This window comes from Pecten maximus, chromosome 4 (assembly GCF_902652985.1).
Source record: "Pecten maximus chromosome 4, xPecMax1.1, whole genome shotgun sequence".
NCBI classification, from domain to species: Eukaryota; Metazoa; Mollusca; class Bivalvia; order Pectinida; family Pectinidae; genus Pecten; species Pecten maximus.
In genome coordinates this window covers 9459969-9486001 of record NC_047018.1, presented here as the reverse complement: position 1 = coordinate 9486001, position 26033 = coordinate 9459969, and the positions used below count along the sequence as shown (strand labels likewise).

The 26033-nt window shown below is 37.5% G+C and overlaps 1 protein-coding gene across 3 annotated transcripts in view; it reads left to right on the top strand.

Moving 5' to 3' along the window:
• The window catches only part of LOC117325166 (hydroxymethylglutaryl-CoA synthase 1-like), a 42922-nt gene that overhangs the window by 9388 nt on the left and 7501 nt on the right, over positions 1 to 26033 (top strand). For 2 of the 3 annotated variants that reach the window (XM_033881151.1, XM_033881152.1), the window contains exons 2-6: positions 4880 to 5355; positions 6755 to 6880; positions 19042 to 19206; positions 20625 to 20781; positions 24801 to 24986. In XM_033881151.1, coding sequence (XP_033737042.1) covers positions 4899 to 5355; positions 6755 to 6880; positions 19042 to 19206; positions 20625 to 20781; positions 24801 to 24986 — 1091 coding nt within the window. In that variant the 5' untranslated portion in view covers positions 4880 to 4898. The remainder of the gene's footprint in view (positions 1 to 4879; positions 5356 to 6754; positions 6881 to 19041; positions 19207 to 20624; positions 20782 to 24800; positions 24987 to 26033) is intronic. The other variant, XM_033881153.1, reaches the window with a different exon arrangement.

The following is a 26033-nucleotide window of genomic DNA, read 5'->3' as shown; positions in this document are numbered from 1 at the left end:
TGTATGTGGTTGTGTGATACTTAATATTCAATATCTGATTTGTGTTGTGTAATTATTTTTAGCTTCTTTGAAATAATATGATGTTTATATTTCAGTGCACTTGTAATAATATTGTATGGTTGATGCTCCATTGTCAGTCGTTGTTTAATCAGGATACTACTGTTGTCCCTAGTTGATGTTGTATAATGAGGATACTACTGTTGTCCCTAGTTGATGTTGTATAATGAGGATACTACTGTTGTCCCTAGTTGATGTTGTTTAATCAGGATACTACTGTTGTCCCTAGTTGATGTTGTATAATGAGGATACTACTGTTGTCCCTAGTTGATGTTGTATAATGAGGATACTACTGTTGTCCCTAGTTGATGTTGTATAATGAGGATACTACTGTTGTCCCTAGTTGATGTTGTTTAATCAGGATACTACTGTTGTCCCTAGTTGATGTTGTATAATGAGGATACTACTGTTGTCCCTAGTTGATGTTGTATAATGAGGATACTACTGTTGTCCCTAGTTGATGTTGTATAATCAGGATACTACTGTTGTCCCTAGTTGATGTTGTATAATGAGGATACTACTGTTGTCCCTAGTTGATGTTGTATAATGAGGATACTACTGTTGTCCCTAGTTGATGTTGTATAATCATGATACTACTGTTGTCCCTAGTTGATGTTGTATAATGAGGATACTACTGTTGTCCGTAGTTGATGTTGTGTAATCGGGATACTACTGTTGTCCGTAGTTGATGTTGTGTAATCGGGATACTACTGTTGTCCCTAGTTGATGTTGCATAATCAGGATACTACTGTTGTCCGTAGTTGATGTTGTGTAATCGGGATACTACTGTTGTCCCTAGTTGATGTTGTATAATGAGGATACTACTGTTGTCCCTAGTTGATGTTGTATAATTGGGATACTACTGTTGTCCCTAGTTGATGTTGTAATCAGGATACTACTGTTGTCCCTAGTTGATGTTGTATAATGAGGATACTACTGTTGTCCCTAGTTGATGTTGTATAATGAGGATACCACTGTTGTCCCTAGTTGATGTTGTATATTGAGGATACTACTGTTGTCCCTAGTTGATGTTGTTTAATCAGGATACTACTGTTGTCCCTAGTTGATGTTGTATAATGAGGATACTACTGTTGTCCCTAGTTGATGTTGTATAATGAGGATACTACTGTTGTCCCTAGTTGATGTTGTATAATGAGGATACTACTGTTGTCCCTAGTTGATGTTGTTTAATCAGGATACTACTGTTGTCCCTAGTTGATGTTGTATAATGAGGATACTACTGTTGTCCCTAGTTGATGTTGTATAATGAGGATACTACTGTTGTCCCTAGTTGATGTTGTATAATCAGGATACTACTGTTGTCCCTAGTTGATGTTGTATAATGAGGATACTACTGTTGTCCCTAGTTGATGTTGTATAATGAGGATACTACTGTTGTCCCTAGTTGATGTTGTATAATGAGGATACTACTGTTGTCCCTAGTTGATGTTGTATAATCAGGATACTACTGTTGTCCCTAGTTGATGTTGTATAATGAGGATACTACTGTTGTCCCTAGTTGATGTTGTATAATGAGGATACTACTGTTGTCCCTAGTTGATGTTGTATAATCATGATACTACTGTTGTCCCTAGTTGATGTTGTATAATGAGGATACTACTGTTGTCCGTAGTTGATGTTGTGTAATCGGGATACTACTGTTGTCCGTAGTTGATGTTGTGTAATCGGGATACTACTGTTGTCCCTAGTTGATGTTGCATAATCAGGATACTACTGTTGTCCGTAGTTGATGTTGTGTAATCGGGATACTACTGTTGTCCCTAGTTGATGTTGTATAATGAGGATACTACTGTTGTCCCTAGTTGATGTTGTATAATTGGGATACTACTGTTGTCCATAGTTGATGTTGTATAATTGGGATACTACTGTTGTCCATAGTTGATGTTGTATAATCAGGATACTACTGTTGTCCCTAGTTGATGTTGTATAATGAGGATACTACTGTTGTCCCTAGTTGATGTTGTAATCGGGATACTACTGTTGTCCCTAGTTGATGTTGTATAATGAGGATACTACTGTTGTCCCTAGTTGATGTTGTATAATTGGGATACTACTGTTGTCCCTAGTTGATGTTGTATAATTGGGATACTACTGTTGTCCCTAGTTGATGTTGTATAATGAGGATACTACTGTTGTCCCTAGTTGATGTTGTATAATTGGGATACTACTGTTGTCCCTAGTTGATGTTGTATAATGAGGATACTACTGTTGTCCCTAGTTGATGTTGTATAATTGGGATACTACTGTTGTCCATAGTTGATGTTGTATAATTGGGATACTACTGTTGTCCATAGTTGATGTTGTATAATCAGGATACTACTGTTGTCCATAGTTGATGTTGTATAATGAGGATACTACTGTTGTCCCTAGTTGATGTTGTATAATGAGGATACTACTGTTGTCCATAGTTGATGTTGTATAATTGGGATACTACTGTTGTCCATAGTTGATGTTGTATAATCAGGATACTACTGTTGTCCATAGTTGATGTTGTATAATCAGGATACTACTGTTGTCCCTAGTTGATGTTGTATAATGAGGATACTACTGTTGTCATAGTTGATGTTGTATAATGAGGATACTACTGTTGTCCCTAGTTGATGTTGTATAATGAGGATACTACTGTTGTCCCTAGTTGATGTTGTATAATTGGGATACTACTGTTGTCCCTAGTTGATGTTGTATAATGAGGATACTACTGTTGTCCCTAGTTGATGTTGTATAATTGGGATACTACTGTTGTCCCTAGTTGATGTTGTAATCGGGATACTACTGTTGTCCCTAGTTATGTTGTATAATCAGGATACCACTGTTGTCCCTAGTTGATGTTGTTTAATCAGGATACCACTGTTGTCCCTAGTTGATGTTGTTTAATCAGGATACTACTGTTGTCCTTAGTTGATGTTGTATAATGAGGATACTACTGTTGTCCCTAGTTGATGTTGTAATCAGGATACTACTGTTCTTAGTTGATGTTGTATAATGAGGATACTACTGTTGTCCCTAGTTGATGTTGTATAATGAGGATACTACTGTTGTCCCTAGTTGATGTTGTAATCAGGATACTACTGTTGTCCCTAGTTGATGTTGTATAATGAGGATACTACTGTTGTCCCTAGTTGATGTTGTAATCGGGATACTACTGTTGTCCCTAGTTGATGTTGTAATCAGGATACTACTGTTGTCCCTAGTTGATGTTTTATAATGAGGATACTACTGTTGTCCGTAGTTGATGTTGTATAATTGGGATACTACTGTTGTCCCTAGTTGATGTTGTATAATTGGGATACTACTGTTGTCCCTAGTTGATGTTGTATAATTGGGATACTACTGTTGTCCCTAGTTGATGTTGTAATCAGGATACTACTGTTGTCATTGATGTTGTGTTAAATTATTATAGATGATGGAGGTTTATATAAGTGCTGGGTAGCAATTTAATGAGGATGTTTATATTTTAAGGGTCCCTATTGACATCCTTGTCCCGTACAACAAAAGCAGGTCTAGTGTCCTAGGTTTTTGTGATGAGTTAAAGTGTTAGGTCGGATATTTACTACACAGTAGTAGTTTATATATATATTTTTTATCTTAAACTATTTTGCCCTTGATAAAGTCAATTAGACAAGTTAATTTCACAGACCTTCCATATTGTAATTTAGGAATCGGCATACAGTGTAGACTAAATATGGATCAGGTTTTTCATCAGATATGAATACAACCCATCCCTTAACTTCTATTACACATATCAGTACAGTACATCCTATACTGGATGTTGTTTTTTACAGTTCACTGATTTCATTATCAGATTTTTCTACCGCGTTGGATATTTATCCTAGAAACATTTTGTAGATTAAATACACAACAGAATGTACATTTTCGTTAGTATTCTGGTGAAATCTGCGTTCAAAGTTAAATTTTGTTTTTGTTTCCAATACTGTGTAACATAAAATTTGAAGGGTGGTTCCTTCTATGCTTTCAAGATATTCAAGGAACTGTCTTAGTATTTCAGCTTTTGTATCTATTTTCACAGTTCTTGTTTATATGATTCTAAAAAGAAACACTGTATTTTTAAAGACCTGCTGTTCCAAATCCCTGGAACTCAATTAACTCACCATGTCATGTATACTTGCTTCATTATTAGTGATCAAATCTGTATGTTTTATACTAAACATCATGTCATGGTGGGGAACATTGACCTGATCATTAAGTGATTATTTGTATGTTTATACAAAACATTCCACGATACATAGCCTGAGTTTCCTCTGACCCTGACACCATGTCATGTCCTACACCAGACATGGTGCTAGGGTCGTGATCAGAGGAACCTCGGGCTACATGATACAGTACTCTAGCTAGATGTTTAGTATACATACTCATTCATCAAAGATCTATTAATATATATTTACCTGGTGGAATGTTATCATGTGCTAATGGATCAATCAGACTGTCTGATTTGAATACACAGATAATGCCACTTATAGAAATTAATCTCTTACACATGGTCATGATGATATATATTTGTATGACATTCTATTTATAGATGTTACCTACTCTTTCTTCTGTGTTAAAAATAGATACCAGTATATCAGTAGGTTTCTCTTTCCTCTAGTCATACAGGTATATGTACATGCTGTAGACCAGTACATATTATAAAAAAGTGAGTATTTCTTTACATGATTACTAATTAAGTCTGCAGATAGCCAATTAATTATAAACATGTTATTGTTTTGTTTATAAGTTAAATATAAGAATATTTTTCTTTTACTATGAACTGTATATCACTCTCATTTCTTGAATTTTCTAGGAAAACTTAACAGATAGCGATGCCTGGACCAGCTAATATGGATGATAATGATAAACACTTTCCCAAGGATGTTGGCATTGTTGCCATTGACGTTTACTTTCCGTCCCAGTATGTTGATCAGGCAGAATTAGAACAATATGATGGTGTCTCCACAGGCAAGTACACCATTGGTCTTGGCCAGGACAAAATGGGATTCTGTACTGATCGGGAGGACATTAACTCGCTCTGTCTCACCGTCGTGGAACGTTTGATGCACAAACTCGAGGGTCACATATCATACGAAAATATTGGTCGCCTGGAAGTAGGTACAGAAACAATTGTTGACAAATCAAAGAGCGTGAAGTCTGTTCTGATGCAATTGTTCGAGGAGAGTGAGAACACGGATTTGGAAGGAATAGACACAACAAACGCTTGTTATGGTGGTACTGCAGCTCTCTTCAATGCCATCAACTGGATTGAGTCTAGTTCATGGGATGGTAAGAGGATTTAAGATATAATACAGTTCTGAAAAAGTGTGCTCTGTTTCAGATAACCCCATATTGTATTAAGGTGTATTGCATATACAGCACTTTCATTAAGCTCCAATGACAAAGCCTTTAAGAGATCACTGTCTGTTTCTATATATAGATACATACATTTGTTAACATTCTATCATGATCAGTTGTAGCTTCATTTTCTAATAATATCTGGATCTGGAACAAGTTCATTTTCATGTTGTCAATTAGGTTACTGTTACTATTTATAGATCATTGCCTTTTTTTAATGTACTATGATCTGATGGTGTTGTTATAAGGGATGGCATGGTATACGTAACCGAGTGGGAGGCAAGGATACTATTCTATCTAGAGACGACACTATCAGACCACAGTGCCCTCAAAAGAAGGTAGTTCAGTACAACACACTTATATTTTACTAATTTCAATATTGAACAGAATTTCACCATTGGAAGGCCTGTCAGTGTCAGTCATTTCTCTTCTTTCTAAAAAACAACTGGTCCACCTGATACAGGCACAGATGTACAGTATTGACAAACTAGAGGTGAAATGGGATATGAAGTACTCTGAAATTTGGTCTACACACTCCACGTTAGAAATAACCGCACTTTTTTTTTTTTTTTAAACTTGTACCAAGGTACTCAGAGTTAAAAATTCTGTTCAGCTGTACGGACTTAACATGACATACACATGTATCCTTTTCTAAACAAGCCAAATAACTAAATATTATACATGGATAAGGAATCTGAGATAAACATAACAAATAATATCAAAAAACAAACATATAGAGGTAGATAACTGATTGATCTCACATAATTAATCATGGTCGGTACCTTGTTTTATAGGACACACCAACATACTAGTACTCATCATATACATCTCTCACACAGGGGAGGCTGTCCTTAAATGACTATATAGCTGTCGAAAAGGGCATTGAAACAATAAAAAAAACAAATCAAGCCAATGGGAAGTCGGTACTCATGATGTACTAATAATCATTATCATCACTCCAGTAGCTTTATTTGGGACTGTAATATGAGGATTCCTGAAACAAGTTGATGTTAATAATCAAGGTCACTGTTACAGTAGATCCATCATTATCTTTCCTTTTGATCAATTAACGAAAGTTAATATATAACTGAATCAAGTTTTATGCAGCGAAGTATACAATGTACAGTAAGATATGAGTGCAGTACATTTGTATCAATGGCAGTCGGATCTTGATCTTATTATTTATTAGAGGAGCCCAGGTTAAATGCAGGGGGATCTATCCTTGTACATTGGCAAGTTGAAATAAGGGGCACACTTTGGTCTTGGATTAAAACCTTCTAAGATCATTCCTATAAATGTGTCGGACTAGTATGATTTTATTGTATTTCAGGACGTTATGCCCTTGTAGTTGCGGGAGATATTGCCGTATATGCGACAGGGAATGCACGTTGTACTGGAGGGGCGGGAGCAGTAGCCATGCTTCTCGGAAATTATGCGCCTCTGGTATTTGATAGACGTAAGTAATCAATCACACATTGTAATGTATTTTTACCCTGAACAACCTGCAATAACTCGGTCAGCAGAGCATCAGGCTCTGATAACCTCATGTGGAGATCCCTTACCCAGGTATATGGTTTGATTCCTATGCAGGTGATTTCGAGTTCCTCAGAAAACTGAGATGGTCCTGTGCTAGCCGTCATGGTGGTGTCCTGGGACAGAGCTCTTAACTTGACATGCTCTGGATATATGCCCTTGTGGTTGCCCTCCCTAGTGAAGTCTTATACTTGATTGTAATAAAGAAATTGGAGGACAGATAAAACTCAATCTTATTTTTTGTGTCATTTAATTGTAATGAAGATGGACATTCCTCGAGAAAATAATTCCAGGTAATACCATCATACTGGACTGACATGGGAGATCATCAATGGATTGAAATTCATTACCAGGCTTTATAGACTTGATAAGATTCAATACCAGACTCTATATATATGGGTTTCAACAGAATTATTGTTCAAGGCACAAAGACTTGTGGTAAAGTTGAATACTAAGCTTTACTGTGACCTCTTTTCCAGTTTGTCAAGAAGATAGAAGATATCTGTAAATTCCTGTAAATAACAGTGAGTCTGTGTTGAATTTATCAAATGCTGCAGATCATTTCAATTTCAGATCTGCATATGATCCATAGCCTCAACCCTGGTCCCTGTTCCCTGTTCTATATGGTCCATTGCCCCAACCCTGGTCCCTGTTCTATATGATCCATAGCTTCCAACCCTGGTCCCTGTTCTATATGGTCCATAGCCCCCAACCCTGGTCCCTGTTATATATGGTCCAGACCCCCAACCCTGTTCCCTGTTCTATATGGTCCATTGCCCCAACCCTGGTCCCTGTTCTATATGGTCCATACCCCCAACCCTGGTCCCTGTTCTATATGGTCCATAGCCCCCAACCCTGGTCCCTGTTCTATATGGTCCTTATATCACCAACCCTGTTCTATATGGTCCTTACCCCCAACCCTGGTCCCTGTTCTATATGGTCCAGACCCCAAACCCTGGTCCCTGTTCTATATGGTCCAGACCCCCAACCCTGGTCCCTGTTCTATATGGTTGTTAGCCCCCAACCCTGGTCCCTGTTCTATATGGTCCATAGCCCCCAACCCTGGTCCCTGTTCTATATGGTCCTTACTCCCAACCCTGTTCTATATGGTCCTTACCCCAACCCTGTTCTATATGGTCCATACCCCCAACCCTGTTCTATATGGTCCAGACCCCCAACCCTGGTCCCTGTTCTATATGGTCCTTACCCCCAACCCTTTTCCCTGTTCTATATGGTCCATAGCCCCCAACCCTGGTCCCTGTTCTATATGGTCCATAGCCCCCAACCCTGGTCCCTGTTCTATATGGTCCTTACCCCCAACCCTGTTCTATATGGTCCTTACCCCAACCCTGTTCTATATGGTCCTTACCCCCAACCCTTTTCCCTGTTCTATATGGTCCATACCCCCAACCCTGGTCCCTGTTCTATATGGTCCATAGCCCCCAACACTGGTCCCTGTTCTATATGGTCCATAGCCCCCAACCCTGGTCCCTGTTCTATATGGTCCTTACCCCCAACCCTGGTCCCTGTTCTATATGGTCCATACCCCCAACCCTGGTCCCTGTTCTATATGGTCCTTACCCCCAACCCTGGTCCCTATTCTATATGGTCCATAGCCCCCAACCCTGGTCCCTGTTCTATATGGTCCTTACTCCCAACCCTGTTCTATATGGTCCTTACCCCAACCCTGTTCTATATGGTCCATACCCCCAACCCTGTTCTATATGGTCCAGACCCCCAACCCTGGTCCCTGTTCTATATGGTCCTTACCCCCAACCCTTTTCCCTGTTCTATATGGTCCATAGCCCCCAACCCTGGTCCCTGTTCTATATGGTCCATAGCCCCCAACCCTGGTCCCTGTTCTATATGGTCCTTACCCCCAACCCTGTTCTATATGGTCCTTACCCCAACCCTGTACTATATGGTCCTTACCCCCAACCCTTTTCCCTGTTCTATATGGTCCATACCCCCAACCCTGGTCCCTGTTCTATATGGTCCATAGCCCCCAACACTGGTCCCTGTTCTATATGGTCCATAGCCCCCAACCCTGGTCCCTGTTCTATATGGTCCTTACCCCCAACCCTGGTCCCTGTTCTATATGGTCCATACCCCCAACCCTGGTCCCTGTTCTATATGGTCCTTACCCCCAACCCTGGTCCCTATTCTATATGGTCCATAGCCCCCAACCCTGGTCCCTTTTCTATATGGTCCATACACCCACCCCTGGTCCCTGTTCTATATGGTCCATAGCCCCCAACACTGGTCCCTGTTCTATATGGTCCATAGCCCCCAACCCTGGTCCTTACCCCCAACCCTGGTCCCTGTTCTATATGGTCCATAGCCCCCAACCCTGGTCCCTGTTCTATATGGTCCAGACCCCCAACCCTGTTCCCTGTTCTATATGGTCCTTAGCCCCCGACCCTGGTCCCTGTTCTATATGGTCCATGACCCCCAACCCTGTTCTATATGGTCCATAGCCCCCAACCCTGTTTAGTAACATACTGTATTAAAATCATAATATATATCTTTGGTGAATATGAAGTCTTTGAAATAATTGTATAACAAGCTTAAATGTAAATTTTAGCAAATTATTTATCCTCGTCCCCAGTGAAAATCACCCGATGTGGCCAAAGATGCAACTTTATATATTAAAACTGAATTTGTGAAATTGTATAATGTCAATAAATGGCTCTATGTAAAATTAAGTCTGTGAAGCCAGTGTAGGCCTGGTTGGTTCCATATGTATCCGTAGGGGTAATACTGAGATGTATACAATGTCACATGTCTACGATTGTTTTGGTTGCCTGATTCTTTACAAGTCTATATATAAGTATAATCATAACACTACAAACAGTTATCCTGGCTTAATTTCAAGAGAGGTGGTACTTGAGAATAGAGAGATGATTCCCCAAGATTGCATACACTTCATTACATTGACAGGCCAATTGATTTTCAATATGAACTGGCTTTCATTGTCCACTTATAGTATTGAGGGGCCATGTCTGTGTATACACAATCCTGTACCCTACCAGGACTTTGAACTTAACTGGATGTAACCAAACCTTTGGACTGTATATACATGACAGTCCTTCACTGACATATTTGGCAACGATCAGGTTATAATGGGGATTCAAGTTTAGTTTACTATTATATATAGCTGTCTTGGTACTAAATGGTCAAAGTCCAACCCTGGGGTATCCAACTGAGGTGTACATGTAGATTTACAGGTTAGAGGGTTTGTACTTAAACTTTTGTTGTTAACCAGTCACAGGCTACATGACAACTATCTATATTTAGGGGGGGGGGGGTTATGCTTTCAATGTTTTCTGAGGCTTAAAAGTTTTACATGAAATACAAAGAAGTCATTCATAGGTATTACAAACTTTCTCTGCAGCCTTTGGTATGCTTTAATTTTCAGGTCACCTGAGAAAAGTCTCAATTGACCTAATTTTATCACCTTTTGTCTGTAGTCGTCCTTCGTCCATCGATCGGTGTGTGTGGTGCGTCCGTAAACAATTGACATTTTCGACTTCTTCTCTAAAACTGTTGAACCAAATTCAATGGAATTTGGCAGGAAGCTTCCATGGCCAAAGGTCGAGCAAAATTGTGAATTATATGTTCCCCCACCCCCCAGGGGTCTGAAGGGTGGGGCCAAAAAGGGTCAAATTTACTAAAATTTCAAAAATCTTCTTCTCTACTCCCAGTTATAGTAGAATCAATTTCTTTTCACAGATAGAAAGGTCTTAAGGACCTTTACCAAAATTGCGAATTTCATGACCCAAACTCACGTTTGCCTTTGGGGAGGGGGTAAAGTTACTATAGTTTATATAGGGAAATCACAATTTTGACAATCATTTGTTTGATTTCTATTGGAATTCATTTTAACTTTATTTACATTATCAGCATGGGATGAAAGCTTGAAGGTATGCACATGTAGGCCCTGACTGACCCCCAGGGGCTCATGAGCAGAGCCAAAAAGGGTCAAATTAACTGAAATATTTTTAAAATTAGGTGACCATAAAAGCCATTGGGCCTCTTGTTGTCTTCACTGCAACATAAAGTAAGGGTATCAAGACTTATGGAGTTGATTCAAGTCTATCCCCGGAATAGATTTATACCTACAAAATGTATATATTCCCATGTAGATTTATACCTATACAACCCTTGGGTAGATTTATACCTATATATCCCTGGGGTAGATTTGTACCTATACATCCCTGGGGTAGATTTGCACCTATATATCCCCAGGGTAGATTTATACCCATTCATCCATGGGGTAGATTTATACCCATACATCCCTGGGGTTGATTTATACCTATACATCCCTGGGGTAGATTTATACCCATACATCCCTGGGGTAGATTTGTACCTATACATCCCTGGGGTTGATTTATACCTATACATCCCTGGGGTAGATTTGTACCTATATATTCCTGGGGTAGATTTGTACCTATACATCCCTCAGGTAGATTCATACCTATATATATCCCTGGGGTAGATTTGTACCTATACATCCCTGGGGTAGATTTATACCTATATATACATCCCTGGGGTAGATTTGTACCTATACATCCCTGGGGTAGATTCATACCTATATATATCCCTGGGGTAGATTTGTACCTATACATCCCTGGGGTAGATTTATACCTATATATACATCCCTGGGGTAGATTTGTACCTATACATCCCTGGGGTAGATTCATACCTATATATATCCCTGGGGTAGATTTGTACCTTTATATCCCTGGGGTAGATTTATACCTATACATCCCTGGGGTAGATTTATACCTATACATCCCTGGGGTTGATTTGCACCTATATATCCCTGCGGTAGATTTGTACCTATACATCTCTGGGGTAGATTTGTACCTATACATCCCCGGGATAGATTCATACCTATAATATGTGTATATAGACTCATTGGTCAGCACTCTTTAACCCCGGTAGGATACTTCAAACATTAAGGGTTTAATAGGTTAGTAACACGATATGCGCCAGCAAGGGAACGGAGTGGACTTTGATACCTGCATGTATTCATAGTTAATCAGTGTCCTTCCTGTGAATATCTGAATATCGGTCAAGTATTGAGAAGTATATACACTAGTCTCTCATATCCAGGTACCAAAGGAAAATTGATGATTTTCCAAAACTTTTCAAAATAGTTTGTTTTGTATATATGATAAATATTAGCACAGAATGTATTTTTTTTAAATTGTATTAACAAAAAATTATATGAAAAATATATATTTACCAATTTTTAACAGATATTGCAATGTATTCTTTTTTTTTTTCTTTCTTAAAATATCATTTCCCATTGAATTAACTATTTATATGCATTTGATGTTTGATTTATTGATGCTATCGATATCATGATCCATGATAAAAGTTACATGATCCTAATTTAATGACAAAGTGGATAGGAAAGCCGAGACCAAAACAAGGGCAGGATGTACATGTAAACACACTGAACCAAGCGCCCTGTCCACACAACTTAATCACGACCTGATCATGTTTTCCTGAGGTTTAACAATGTAACACAGACCTTGCGGTATGAGTAGTTGTGAAGTGGCTGTTTCTGACATGAAAATGTGAGTAATCCTAATGTTAGGATCATGGCTAAAACACTTCCTTGTGGTTACAGTGCCATTTGTTCTCATGGGCTACAACTACATACCAACAAGTGTCAACTAATTGTTGTTGTTGTTTTATACTTTAATCTATTGTTGATTGTTTCGATGGTCCAGTGATAGGTTATGGTGACACTTTCTGTTTCAATGGTCCAGTGATAGGTTATGGTGACACTTTCTGTTTCAATGGTCCGGTGATAGGTTATGGTGACACTTTCTGTTTCAATGGTCCAGTGATAGATTATGATGACACTTTCTGTTTCAATGGTCCGGTGATAGGTTATGGTGACACTTTCTGTTTCAATGGTCCGGTGATAGGTTATGGTGACACTTTCTGTTTCAATGGTCCGGTGATAGGTTATGGTGACACTTTCTGTTTCAATGGTCCAGTGATAGGTTATGGTGACACTTTCTGTTTCAATGGTCCGGTGATAGGTTATGGTGACACTTTCTGTTTCAATGGTCCGGTGATAGGTTATGGTGACACTTTCTGTTTCAATGGTCCGGTGATAGGTTATGGTGACACTTTTTGTTTCAATGGTCCGGTGATAGGTTATGGTGACACTTTCTGTTTCAATGGTCCAGTGATAGATTATGATGACACTTTCTGTTTCAATGGTCCAGTGATAAGTTATGGTGACACTTTCTGTTTCAATGGTCCGGTGATAGGTTATGGTGACACTTTCTGTTTCAATGGTCCGGTGATAGGTTATGGTGACACTTTCTGTTTCAATGGTCCAGTGATAGGTTATGGTGACACTTTCTGTTTCAATGGTCCAGTGATAGGTTATGGTGACACTTTCTGTTTCAATGGTCCGGTGATAGGTTATGGTGACACTTTCTGTTTCAATGGTCCGGTGATAGGTTATGGTGACACTTTCTGTTTCAATGGTCCGGTGATAGGTTATGGTGACACTTTCTGTTTCAATGGTCCGGTGATAGGTTATGGTGACACTTTCTGTTTCAATGGTCCAGTGACAGGTTATGGTGACACTTTCTGTTTCAATGGTCCGGTGACAGGTTATGGTGACACTTTCTGTTTCAATGGTCCGGTGATAGGTTATGGTGACACTTTCTGTTTCAATGGTCCAGTGACAGGTTATGGTGACACTTTCTGTTTCAATGGTCCAGTGACAGGTTATGGTGACACTTTCTGTTTCAATGGTCCAGTGACAGGTTATGGTGACACTTTCTGTTTCAATGGTCCGGTGACAGGTTATGGTGACACTTTCTGTTTCAATGGTCCGGTGACAGGTTATGGTGACACTTTCTGTTTCAATGGTCCGGTGATAGGTTATGGTGACACTTTCTGTTTCAATGGTCCGGTGATAGGTTATGGTGACACTTTCTGTTTCAATGGTCCGGTGATAGGCTATGGTGACACTTTCTGTTTCAATGGTCCGGTGATAGGTTATGGTGACACTTTCTGTTTCAATGGTCCAGTGATAGGTTATGGTGACACTTTCTGTTTCAATGGTCCAGTGATAGGTTATGGTGACACTTTCTGTTTCAATGATCCAGTGACAGGTTATGGTGACACTTTCTGTTTCAATGGTCCAGTGACAGGTTATGGTGACACTTTCTGTTTCAATGGTCCGGTGATAGGTTATGGTGACACTTTCTGTTTCAATGGTCCGGTGATAGGTTATGGTGACACTTTCTGTTTCAATGGTCCGGTGATAGGTTATGGTGACACTTTCTGTTTCAATGGTCCGGTGATAGGTTATGGTGACACTTTCTGAAGTTACTTTTATCATGATTATTTTTTGAAAACTGTATGTACCGTATGCCTTTTACCATAAAGTGGTAGGATACATAGTGTTACTACTCATCCTTCATCTGTCTGCCACAAATTAGGTTAGGGTTGTTTGCAGTTTTCATCACAATACTGGAAGGATGTTGATATTTTGTCTGAAGGTCCCTTTATGGTCAATCAATCAAATATTTTGACATGTTTTGGAATCTCTCGTGTATAATATCTTGGTTAAAGTCCTCCCATGACCCTATCTGTTGGTGTCCTAGATACAGGTCCTCCTGTGACCTTAGCTATTAAATTAATTTATATTTTTTCAGGTATATAATGTAAGAATATTTTCATTTCCCCTACTATGCTATATCATGAATCTAAATGACCCCACCCCTATCCCTCTTGCTAGTTGACCTTGGATGTCACAGAATATAGTCTGTTTACATGCATTGGTGATGGATAGTGATGTTGCTATCAATGTATGCACTGTTTAAAACTGAGTCATGATCAGGGATCAAAGATTGCTTGATAACAGCTGATAGGGAAACATGTGGCCACTTGTAATCACATCCACTGGTTCGTGTCAACAAGGGTCATTGGATAATGGTATTAAAATCCAGAGTATATATCTTAAAACATATCAATAATTATAGTATGGCTCTAGTATACTAAAATAAATAAGAATGGAAATACACAATGCATTAGTTTTACATTTATATGATACCTTACAGATTTTAGTGATAAGATTTTTATCAGCCAGCTGCCTATCAATAGATTGACATGCCCACAATGTCTGTATAGATAAAAAAGCACAATATCAGCAATAATAATGATTAATGGAATGTTTTAAAATAAATGATGAAATAATACTTAATAAAGTATGTACTGTACGTACAGTGTATACCATATTTATATTGTAAGTTAATGAACAGTGTATACCATATTTATATTGTAACGTAATGAACAATGTATACCATACTTATCCTGTAACATTATGTACAGTGTATACCATATTTATACTGTAATTTTATGTACAATGTATACCATACTTATCCTGTAACATTATGTACAGTGTATACCATACTTATCCTGTAACATTATGTACAGTGTATACCATATTTATACTGTAACTTTGAGTATACAGTGTATACCATATTTATCCTGTTACATTATGTACGGTCTCTACCATATTTATCCTGTAACATTATGTACGGTCTATACCATATTTATCCTGTAACTTTGAGTATACAGTGTATACCATATTTATCCTGTTACATTATGTACGGTCTCTACCATATTTATCCTGTAACATTATGTACGGTCTATACCATATTTATCCTGTAACTTTGAGTATACAGTGTATACCATATTTATCCTGTAACATTATGTACGGTCTATACCATATTCATCCTGTAACATTATGTACGGTCTATACCATATTTATCCTGTAACATTATGTACGGTCTATACCATATTTATCCTGTAACATTATGTACGGTCTATACCATATTCATCCTGTAACATTATGTACGGTCTATATCATATTTATCCTGTAACATTATGTACGGTCTATACCATATTTATCCTGTAACATTATGTACGGTCTATACCATATTTATCCTGTAACTTTAGTATACAGTGTATACCATATTTATCCTGTAACGTTATGTACGGTCTATACCATATTTATACTGTAACTTTATGTACAGTGTATACCATATTTATCCTGTAACATTATGTACGGTCTATACCATATTTATCCTGTAATATTATGTACGGTCTATACCATATTCATCCTGTAACATTATGTACGGTCTATACCATATTCATCCTGTAACATTATGTACGGTCTATACCATATTTATCCTGTAACATTATGTACGGTCTATACCATATTTATCCTGTAACATTATGTATGGTCTATACCATATTTATCCTGTAACATTATGTACGGTCTATACCATATTTATCCTGTAATATTATGTATGGTCTATACCATATTTATCCTGTAACATTATGTACGGTCTATACCATATTTATCCTGTAACTTTGAGTATACAGTGTATACCATATTTATCCTGTAACGTTATGTACGGTCTATACCATATTTATACTGTAACTTTATGTACAGTGTATACCATATTTATCCTGTAACATTATGTACGGTCTATACCATATTTATCCTGTAATATTATGTACGGTCTATACCATATTCATCCTGTAACATTATGTACGGTCTATACCATATTTATCCTGTAACATTATGTACGGTCTATACCATATTTATCCTGTAACATTATGTATGGTCTATACCATATTTATCCTGTAACATTATGTACGGTCTATACCATATTTATCCTATAATATTATGTACGGTCTATACCATATTTATCCTGTAACATTATGTACCGTCTATACCATATTTATCCTGTAACATTATGTACCGTCTATACCATATTTATCCTGTAATATTATGTACAGTGTATACCATATTTATCTTGTAACGTTATGTACGGTCTATACCATATTTATCCTGTAACGTTATGTACGGTCTATACCATATTTATCCTGTAACATTATGTACGGTCTATACCATATTTATCCTGTAACATTATGTACGGTCTATACCATATTTATCCTGTAACATTATGTACGGTCTATACCATATTTATCCTGGACCTGTAATATTATGTATGGTCTATACCATATTTATCCTGTAATATTATGTACGGTCTATACCATATTTATACTGTAACTATACAGTCTATACCATATTTATCCTGTAACATTATATACGGTCTATACCATATTTATCCTGTAACATTATGTACAGTCTATACCATACTTATCCTGTAACATTATGTACAGTGTATACCATATTTATACTGTAACTTTGAGTATACAGTGTATACCATATTTATCCTGTTACATTATGTACGGTCTATACCATATTTATCCTGTAACATTATATACGGTCTATACCATATTTATCCTGTAACATTATATACGGTCTATACCATATTTATCCTGTAACGTTATGTACAGTCTATACCATATTTATCCTGTAACGTTATGTACAGTCTATACCATATTTATCCTGTAACATTATGTACGGTCTATACCATATTTATCCTGTAACATTATGTACGGTCTATACCATATTTATCCTGTAATATTATGTACGGTCTATACCATATTTATCCTGTAACTTTGAGTATACAGTGTATACCATATTTATCCTGTAACTTTATGTACGGTCTATACCAAATTTATCCTGTAACTTTATGTATGGTCTATACCATATTTATCCTGTAAAATTGGGTATATACTTTATGTACGGTCTATACCATATTTATCCTGTAACATTATGTACGGTCTATACCATATTTATCCTGTAACATTACGTACGGTCTATACCATATTTATCCTGTAACATTATGTACGGTCTATACCATATTTATCCTGTAATATTATGTACGGTCTATACCATATTTATCCTGTAATATTATGTACGGTCTATACCATACTTATCCTGTAACTTTATGTACTGTGTATACCATATTTATCCTGTAATATTAGGTATGTACTGTATGTACGGTCTGTATCATGTTTATCCTGTATCTTTGACTTAAAGTGAGGGTGGGCTTATTACAGGACAAGGAAGTGATATTTATTACCATATTTACTGAAAAAGAATAGACATATGTTGATATATTACCAGATATGGGTTTATTGTCATATTACCAGACATGGGCTTATTGTCGGATTACCAGACATGGACTTATTGTCTGATTACCAGACATGGACTTATTATCGGAATACTAGACATGGGCTCATTGTCATATTACCAGACATGGGCTTATTGTCGGATTACCAGACATGGGCTTATTGTCGGATTACCAGACATGGGCTTATTGTGGGATTACCAGACATGGGCTTATTGTGGGATTACCAGACATGGGCTTATTGTCGGATTACCAGACATGGGCTTATTGTCAGATGACCAGACATGGGCTTATTGTCAGATGACAGACATGGGCTTATTGTCAGATGACAGACATGGGCTTATTGTCAGATGACAGACATGGGCTTATTGTCAGATGACCAGACATGGACTTATTGTTGGATTGTCAGACATTAGTTTATTGTCAGATTGCCAGACATGGGCTTATTGTCAAAATACCAGACATAGGCTTATTGTCGAAATACCAAACATGGACTTATTGTCAGATTACCTGACATTGGTCTATTGTAAGCTAAATACTTCAATATAACTAAGTTTTACTTAACAACAAACTAGGTTTTCATAATCCAAGCATTTTATAGTGATTTACACATAATTGAAAATATGTACTTATGTCTTTGAATAAGTTATTTTAAATTGCGGCTTGAAATAATAGATAGCAAGTAAAAAATATGTTTCTTCTTTTTATTGCATCAACTTTACACCACTTGTGATTCCACATGTCGTTACTATCATTTTATTGTGAGGTCACTTAATACATTATTACTGCATCTTGACAGCAATATTTGAATATCAAACATAATGAAATATTACTGTTATAAGATATCAGGAATTTATTGTTCCTCAGATCCGGTCTAATTGATTATACAGAACAAATGTATAGTATAAGTATTATTTGTTTGACAGGCGGTGTTTAATAGGTGTTGTAATCCTAGTTCTTACATTAAAGTGCTGTTTTTTGACAGGTGCACGGGGAATTCATATGCAGCATGTGTACGACTTCTACAAGCCTGACCTGGCGTCAGAGTACCCAGTGGTGGACGGTAAACTCTCGGTACAATGTTACCAGCATGCCCTGGACATGTGCTATGAACGCTACTCTAGGAAGGCAGAGGCAGAGGGATTCAAAGGTGAGAAATCTCTGCCAATATCATTAATTATTTCACCTATGTGCTCCAAAATCAAAAAAAAAACTTATTAGGAAATATATAAGCTTTCAAATAAGATATCTACAATTTCAAATACATTGTACTATGCAAAAGTCATTTTTAGTTAATTTTGATTTCATGTTAATGTAAATTCATAAAGCGTTACAAATGTTGTATAGGCAGTGTGCTGAAGTGGAGTGTATATAAAGTATATATGGTAAAGGCTGATCAATAACCGGAGGATTATAAAGTAGGTCTGATTTCTCACCAAGAAGGCTGACATTAGTAAATATGATTTAATTCATTCAGCATTAAGCAAAGATAGCAGCTTAAAATGTTGCATCGGTAAAGGCATCTTTGGTGTTGAAATCTCAGCTATTTAACACATTAATGTCATTTCGGCAAATTAGGAATAATTGTACTTAATTTCACTGACAATTTTCTTTACTTCTAGCTGTCACATATTTTGAAAATGAAAAAAATGTCAAACATCATTGATAGTGTCTTTGGTCATTGATAGTGTCTTTGGTCATTGATAGTGTCTTTGGTCATTGATAGTGTCTTTGGTCATTGATAGTGTCTTTGGTTGTTGAACTGTCTTTGGTCATTGGTAGTGTCTTTGGTCATTGATAGTGTCTTTGGTCATTAAAAAAGTGTCTTTGGTTGTTGGTAGTGTCTTTGGTCATTGGTAGTGTCTTTGCTCATTGATAGTGTCTTTGGTTTTTGGTAGTGTCTTTGGTTGTTGGTAGTGTCTTTGGTTGTTGGTAGTGTCTTTGGTTGTTGGTAGTGTCTTTGGTTGTTGGTAGTGTCTTTGGTTTTTGGTAGTGTCTTTGGTTGTTGGTAGTGTCTTTGGTTGTTGGTAGTGTCTTTGGTTGTTGGTAGTATCTTTGGTTGTTGGTAGTGTCTTTGGTTTTTGGTAGTGTCTTTGGTTGTTGGTAGTGTCTTTGGTTTTTGGTAGTGTCTTTGGTTGTTTGTAGTGTCTTTGGTTTTGTAGTTCATTGATAGTGTCTTTGATTGTTGGTAGTGTCTTTGGTCATTGATAGTGTCTTTGATTGTTGGTATTGCCTGTTTTATATTTTATAACTAGATAATGTGTATGATGAAAAAGCATTTGAAACTTTCTTTGACCATGATTACTATGTGAGAAATGTTATTGTTGGATGTCAGTATGATAATAATGTGTTGGTGGAAAACAGTCGTCAATATCTCATTAATTATAATTATGACATTGAAAACAAAACATTGTAAAATATTTCTTTATTCATTTATTCTCCTTAGAAGATGTTTCCATGAAAACTTTTATTTTCCACGTTGATATCGTAGATCCTATGTCTTTAAAAGAAATGAAAACCATTTAAGATGATACACTTCCAATAAAAATTAAAATCTTCTTTCTCCAGAAGGAAGCAGTTTGATAGATATGGCTGATGGAGTACTGTTTCATTCTCCCTACTGTAAGCTTGTCCAGAAATCATTTGCCAGACTCATGGCCAATGATTTTCTTACCGACAAAACCCCAGACTTTCAGGGCCGCTATGCAGGTTTGGAAGATTTCAGGTGAGTATTTTGTGCAAAAAAGGCATGTAACCAACTTACTTATCACTATTTAAAATGCTGTTGTTTGTATATACTTTACACTTAAGATAATTTTGGAATACAAAAATGTAATTAGTTTTTGATTTATGACACAGATAACAAAAGAGTGGATATAGATCTTTTAGTAGGAAAATATGAGACTGATGTAATCACACAGATGTGTGAGACTTTATTCCCTTTAGATTTTATACATACATGTAGGTACAGAGAACACATTGTACAATGATTAGTGCACGGCCAATGTTGGATATACAGCCTCATATCAAAATGAACACCTATACATGCTTGACCACTCTCAGACACACGCACATGCACCCGCACCTGAACACATACACACACACGATCTGAGGGTAAGGACCTTATCACAAATTCCAATCTGTTAGATGTATCAAGGGACATTACTCCAGAAGAGAAAACCAGAAAAATATTGTTTGAAATAGTTCTGGCTGTGAACCCTATGGGAAAAGAATTTTTTTTTTGTTAGTGTTCTTTTGAGGAAATTGAACAAGTCTTTGAGTGAGTTATGATATAATGAAAACTGATAGATAGATAGATAGATTAGGTTGACATTTGCCTGTCTCCTCATTCACTATATTGGATAATTTTATAATAAACAGACATGGATTTCTTCACATACATAACCGACATACTATTTAAACCCATCTGCTGGGGATGGAAATCAACATAAGGCTGGGTTGAAATCATCATCAGGTGGGATGGAAATCAACATCAGGTGGGATGGAAATCAACATAAGGTGGGATGGAAATCAACATAAGGTGGGATGGAAATCAACATCAGGCTGGGTTGAAATCATCATCAGGTGGGATGGAAATCAACATCAGGTGGGATGGAAATCAACATAAGGTGGGGTGGAAATCAACATAAGGTGGGATGGAAATCAACATAAGGCTGGGTTGAAATCATCATCAGGTGGGATGGAAATCAACATCAGGTGGGATGGAAATCAACATAAGGTGGGATGGAAATCAACATAAGGTGGGATGGAAATCAACATAAGGTGGGGTGGAAATCAAAATATGGTGGAATTGAAATCAACATAAGGTGGGGTTGAAATCAACATAAGGTGGGGTTGAAATCAACATAAGGTAGGGTGGAAATCAAACATAAGGTGGGGTGGAAATCAACATAAGGTGGGGTGGAAATCAGCATAAGGTGGGGTGGAAATTAACATAAGGTGGGGTGGAAATCAACATCAGGTGGGGTGGAAATTAACATAAGGTTGGGTTGAAATCAAACATAAGGTTGGGTGGAAATTAACATAAGGTGGGGTGGAAATCAACATAAGGTGGGTTGCAAAATCAACATAAGGTGGGATGGAAATCAACATAAGGTGGGATGGAAATCAACATAAGGTGGGATGGAAATCAACATAAGGTGGAGTGGAAATTAACATAAGATGGGGTGAAAATCAGCACAAGGTGGGATGGAAATCAACATCAGATGGGGTGGAAATCAACATCAGGTGGGATGGAAATCAACATAAGGTGGGGTTGAAATCAACATAAGATGGGGTTGAAATCAACATAAGGTGGGATGGAAATCTACATAAAGTGGGATGGAAATCAACATAGGTGGGGTTGAAATCAACATAAGGTGGGATGGAAATCAAACAAAGTGGGGTTGAAATCAACATAAGGTGGGGTGGAAATCAACATAAGGTGGGGTGGAAATCAAAATATGGTGGGATTAAAATCAACATAAAATGGGGTTGAAATCAACATAAAGTGGGATGGAAATCAACATAAGTTGGGATGGAAATCAACATAAGGTGGGGTTGAAATCAACATAAGGTGGGATGGAAATCAACATAAGGTGGGATGGAAATCAACATAAGGTGGGGTTGAAATCAACATAAGGTGGGATGGAAATCAACATAAGGTGGGGTTGAAATCAACATAAGGTGGGATGGAAATCAACATAAGGTGGGATGGAAATCAACATAAGGTGGGGTTGAAATCAACATAAGGTGGGATGGAAATCAACATAAGTTGGGATGGAAATCAACATAAGGTGGGGTTGAAATCAACATAAGGTGGGATGGAAATCAACATAAGGTGGGGTTGAAATCAACATAAGGTGGGATGGAAATCAACATAAGGTGGGATGGAAATCAACATAAGGTGGGGTTGAAATCAACATAAGGTGGGATGGAAATCAAACAAAGTGGGGTTGAAATCAACATAAGGTGGGGTGGAAATCAACATAAGGTGGGGTGGAAATCAAAATATGGTGGGATTAAAATCAACATAAAATGGGGTGGAAATCAACATAAAGTGGGGTTGAAATCAACATAAAGTGGGATGGAAATCAACATAAGTTGGGATGGAAATCAACATAAGGTGGGGTTGAAATCAACATAAGGTGGGATGGAAATCAACATAAGGTGGGATGGAAATCAACATAAGGTGGGGTTGAAATCAACATAAGGTGGGATGGAAATCAACATAAGTTGGGATGGAAATCAACATAAGGTGGGGTTGAAATCAACATAAGTTGGGATGGAAATCAACATAAGGTGGGGTTGAAATCAACATAAGGTGGAATGGAAATCAACATTAAGTGGGGTTGAAATCAACATAAGGTGGGATGGAAATCAACATAAGGTGGGGTGGAAATCAACATAAGTTGGGATGGAAATCAACATAAGGTGGGGTTGAAATCAACATAAAATGGGGTGGAAATCAACATAAGGTGGGGTTGAAATCAACATAAGGCAGGGTTGAAATCAACATAAGGTGTGGGTTGGAATCAAACATAAGGTGTGGGTTGAAATCAACGTAAGGCTGGGTTGAAATCAACATAAAGTGGGATGGAAATTAACACAAGGTGGGATGGAAATCAACATAAGGCTGGGTTGAAATCAACATAAGGTGGGGTGGAAATTAACACAAGGTGGGATGGAAATCAACATAAGGTGGGATGGAAATCAACATAAGGTGGGGTGAAAATCAACATAAGGTGGGATGGAAATCAGCATAGGTGGGGTGGAAATCAACATAAACTGGGGTTGAAATCAACATAAGGTGTGGGTTGAAATCAACAAGGGTGATGTTGAAATCATCATCAGGTGGGATGGAAATCATCATAAGGTGGGGTGGAAATCAAACATAAGGTGGGATGGAAATCAACATAAGGTGGGGTGGAAATCAAACATAAGGTGGTGTGGAAATCAACATAAGGTGGGGTGGAAATCAACATAAGGTGGGGTGGAAATCAACATAAGGTGGGGTTGAAATCAACAAGGGTAGGGTTGAAATCAACATAAGGTGGGATGGAAATTAACATAAGATGGGGTGGAAATTAACATAAGATGGGGTGGAAATTAACATAAGATGGGGTGGAAATCAACATAAGGTGGGACGGAAATCAACATAAGGTGGGGTGGAAATCAACATAAGGTGGGGTTGAAATCAACATAAGGTGGGGTTGAAATCAACAAGGGTAGGGTTGAAATCAACATAAGGTGGGATGGAAATTAACATAAGATGGGGTGGAAATTAACATAAGATGGGGTGGAAATTAACATAAGATGGGGTGGAAATCAACATAAGGTGGGACGGAAATCAACATAAGGTGGGATGGAAATCAACATAAGGTGGGACGGAAATCAACATAAGGTGGGACGGAAATCAGCATACGGTGGGGTGTAAAGCCAGTAGCATGTTAAAAGTAAATAAATTGGATTGATAAACAGAAACTGAACATAATTGATATTGAATAATGAGAAAACGTCCTGTTTAGCAAGTGACAATGGATCAAAGTCTCATAGAATCTCATAGAATTCTCACATTGTTTATGAAACACAAATAATGAAATCCAAATAGCAGCACCTAATAGCAAATAGTGACTCAAGATGTATTGAGCTGCCCAGATATATCTCAGCAGAGCTATTCTGCCTTCATGATGTGTAATTGTGTTATATAATCCCTCGTTGAATGCTTGATTCTCCATGGCACAGATGTACTGTTTACAGAGATATACGTCTAGACCAGTGCTACTTCGACAAAGAGGTAGAGAAGGGGTTCATGGCTGCCAGTAAACCACTCTTTGAAGAAAAGACACGTCAGTCCACACTACTCAGTAATCAAGTCGGAAACATGTATACACCTTCCCTATATGGAGGCCTGGTGTCTCATCTAGTGAGGTAAGTCTTTATTGAGGCCTGGTGTCTCATCTAGTGATGTAAGTCTCTTGTTGTAACAGGCCTAGGCTCCCTTTGTATTGAGGCCAAGGTCTGGTGTCTCATCTAGTGAGGTGAGTATATGTATATAACCAGACTATCTCTGTATTGAGACAGAGAAATGGTGTCTCATCTAGTGAGGTGAGTATATGTACATAGCCAGACTATCTCTGTATTGAGACAGAGAGCTTTGTCTCATCTAGTGAGGTGAGTATATGTATATATAACCAGACTATCTCTGTATTGAGACAGAGAAATGGTGTCTCATCTAGTGAGGTGAGTATATGTATATAGCCAGACTATCTCTGTATTGAGACAGAGAGCTGTGTCTCATCTAGTGAGGTGAGTATATACCGTATTTGACCTAATAAGGGCGCCCCTACCTTTTTTCAAGGAAATAAATCTTTGACTGAGTGTCAAAATGGTGTCAAAATGATGTTCAAAAGTAATAATTCATGTGAAATATTTTGCTACTTTATCTGTTCAATTTTCTTCAGCAAATTAAGTAACTGGAACACATGTTTTTGCCACATTTTGTGTATTCCTACAGGCTAAAGATGACATGTCAGTGCAAAGAGCACCCAAAACTAAACACACATACAAATAATAACTTACCATCTTTATTTGAAGATAAAGTAAAGACTTCATTCTTGTTGATAAATAGCTTTTGTTCAGAACAGAAAGCTAGTAAAAGACATTGTAAATCAATTATTAGGTCAAAGAAAACGATGTCTGATATGATCTGGTAAATCACCTGTTTCTATAAATAGAACACAAAAGAGTTCCATTTGAACATAAATGGTGGAGCACACGTTCTCGGGTCTAAAGATCAGCTGGCATGGTTTACAAGTTTACATGAGTATTCAAGTGATGTTTAAGCTTAATATAAATATGATAATGAATAGATATCTTCATCTGGAATATTTTTATGACTGAATATTTTACCGTTTCCACAACCTTGGATATTCTGCTATAAGGTATAGTCTGTTTCATAAAACTTCAGAATAACTA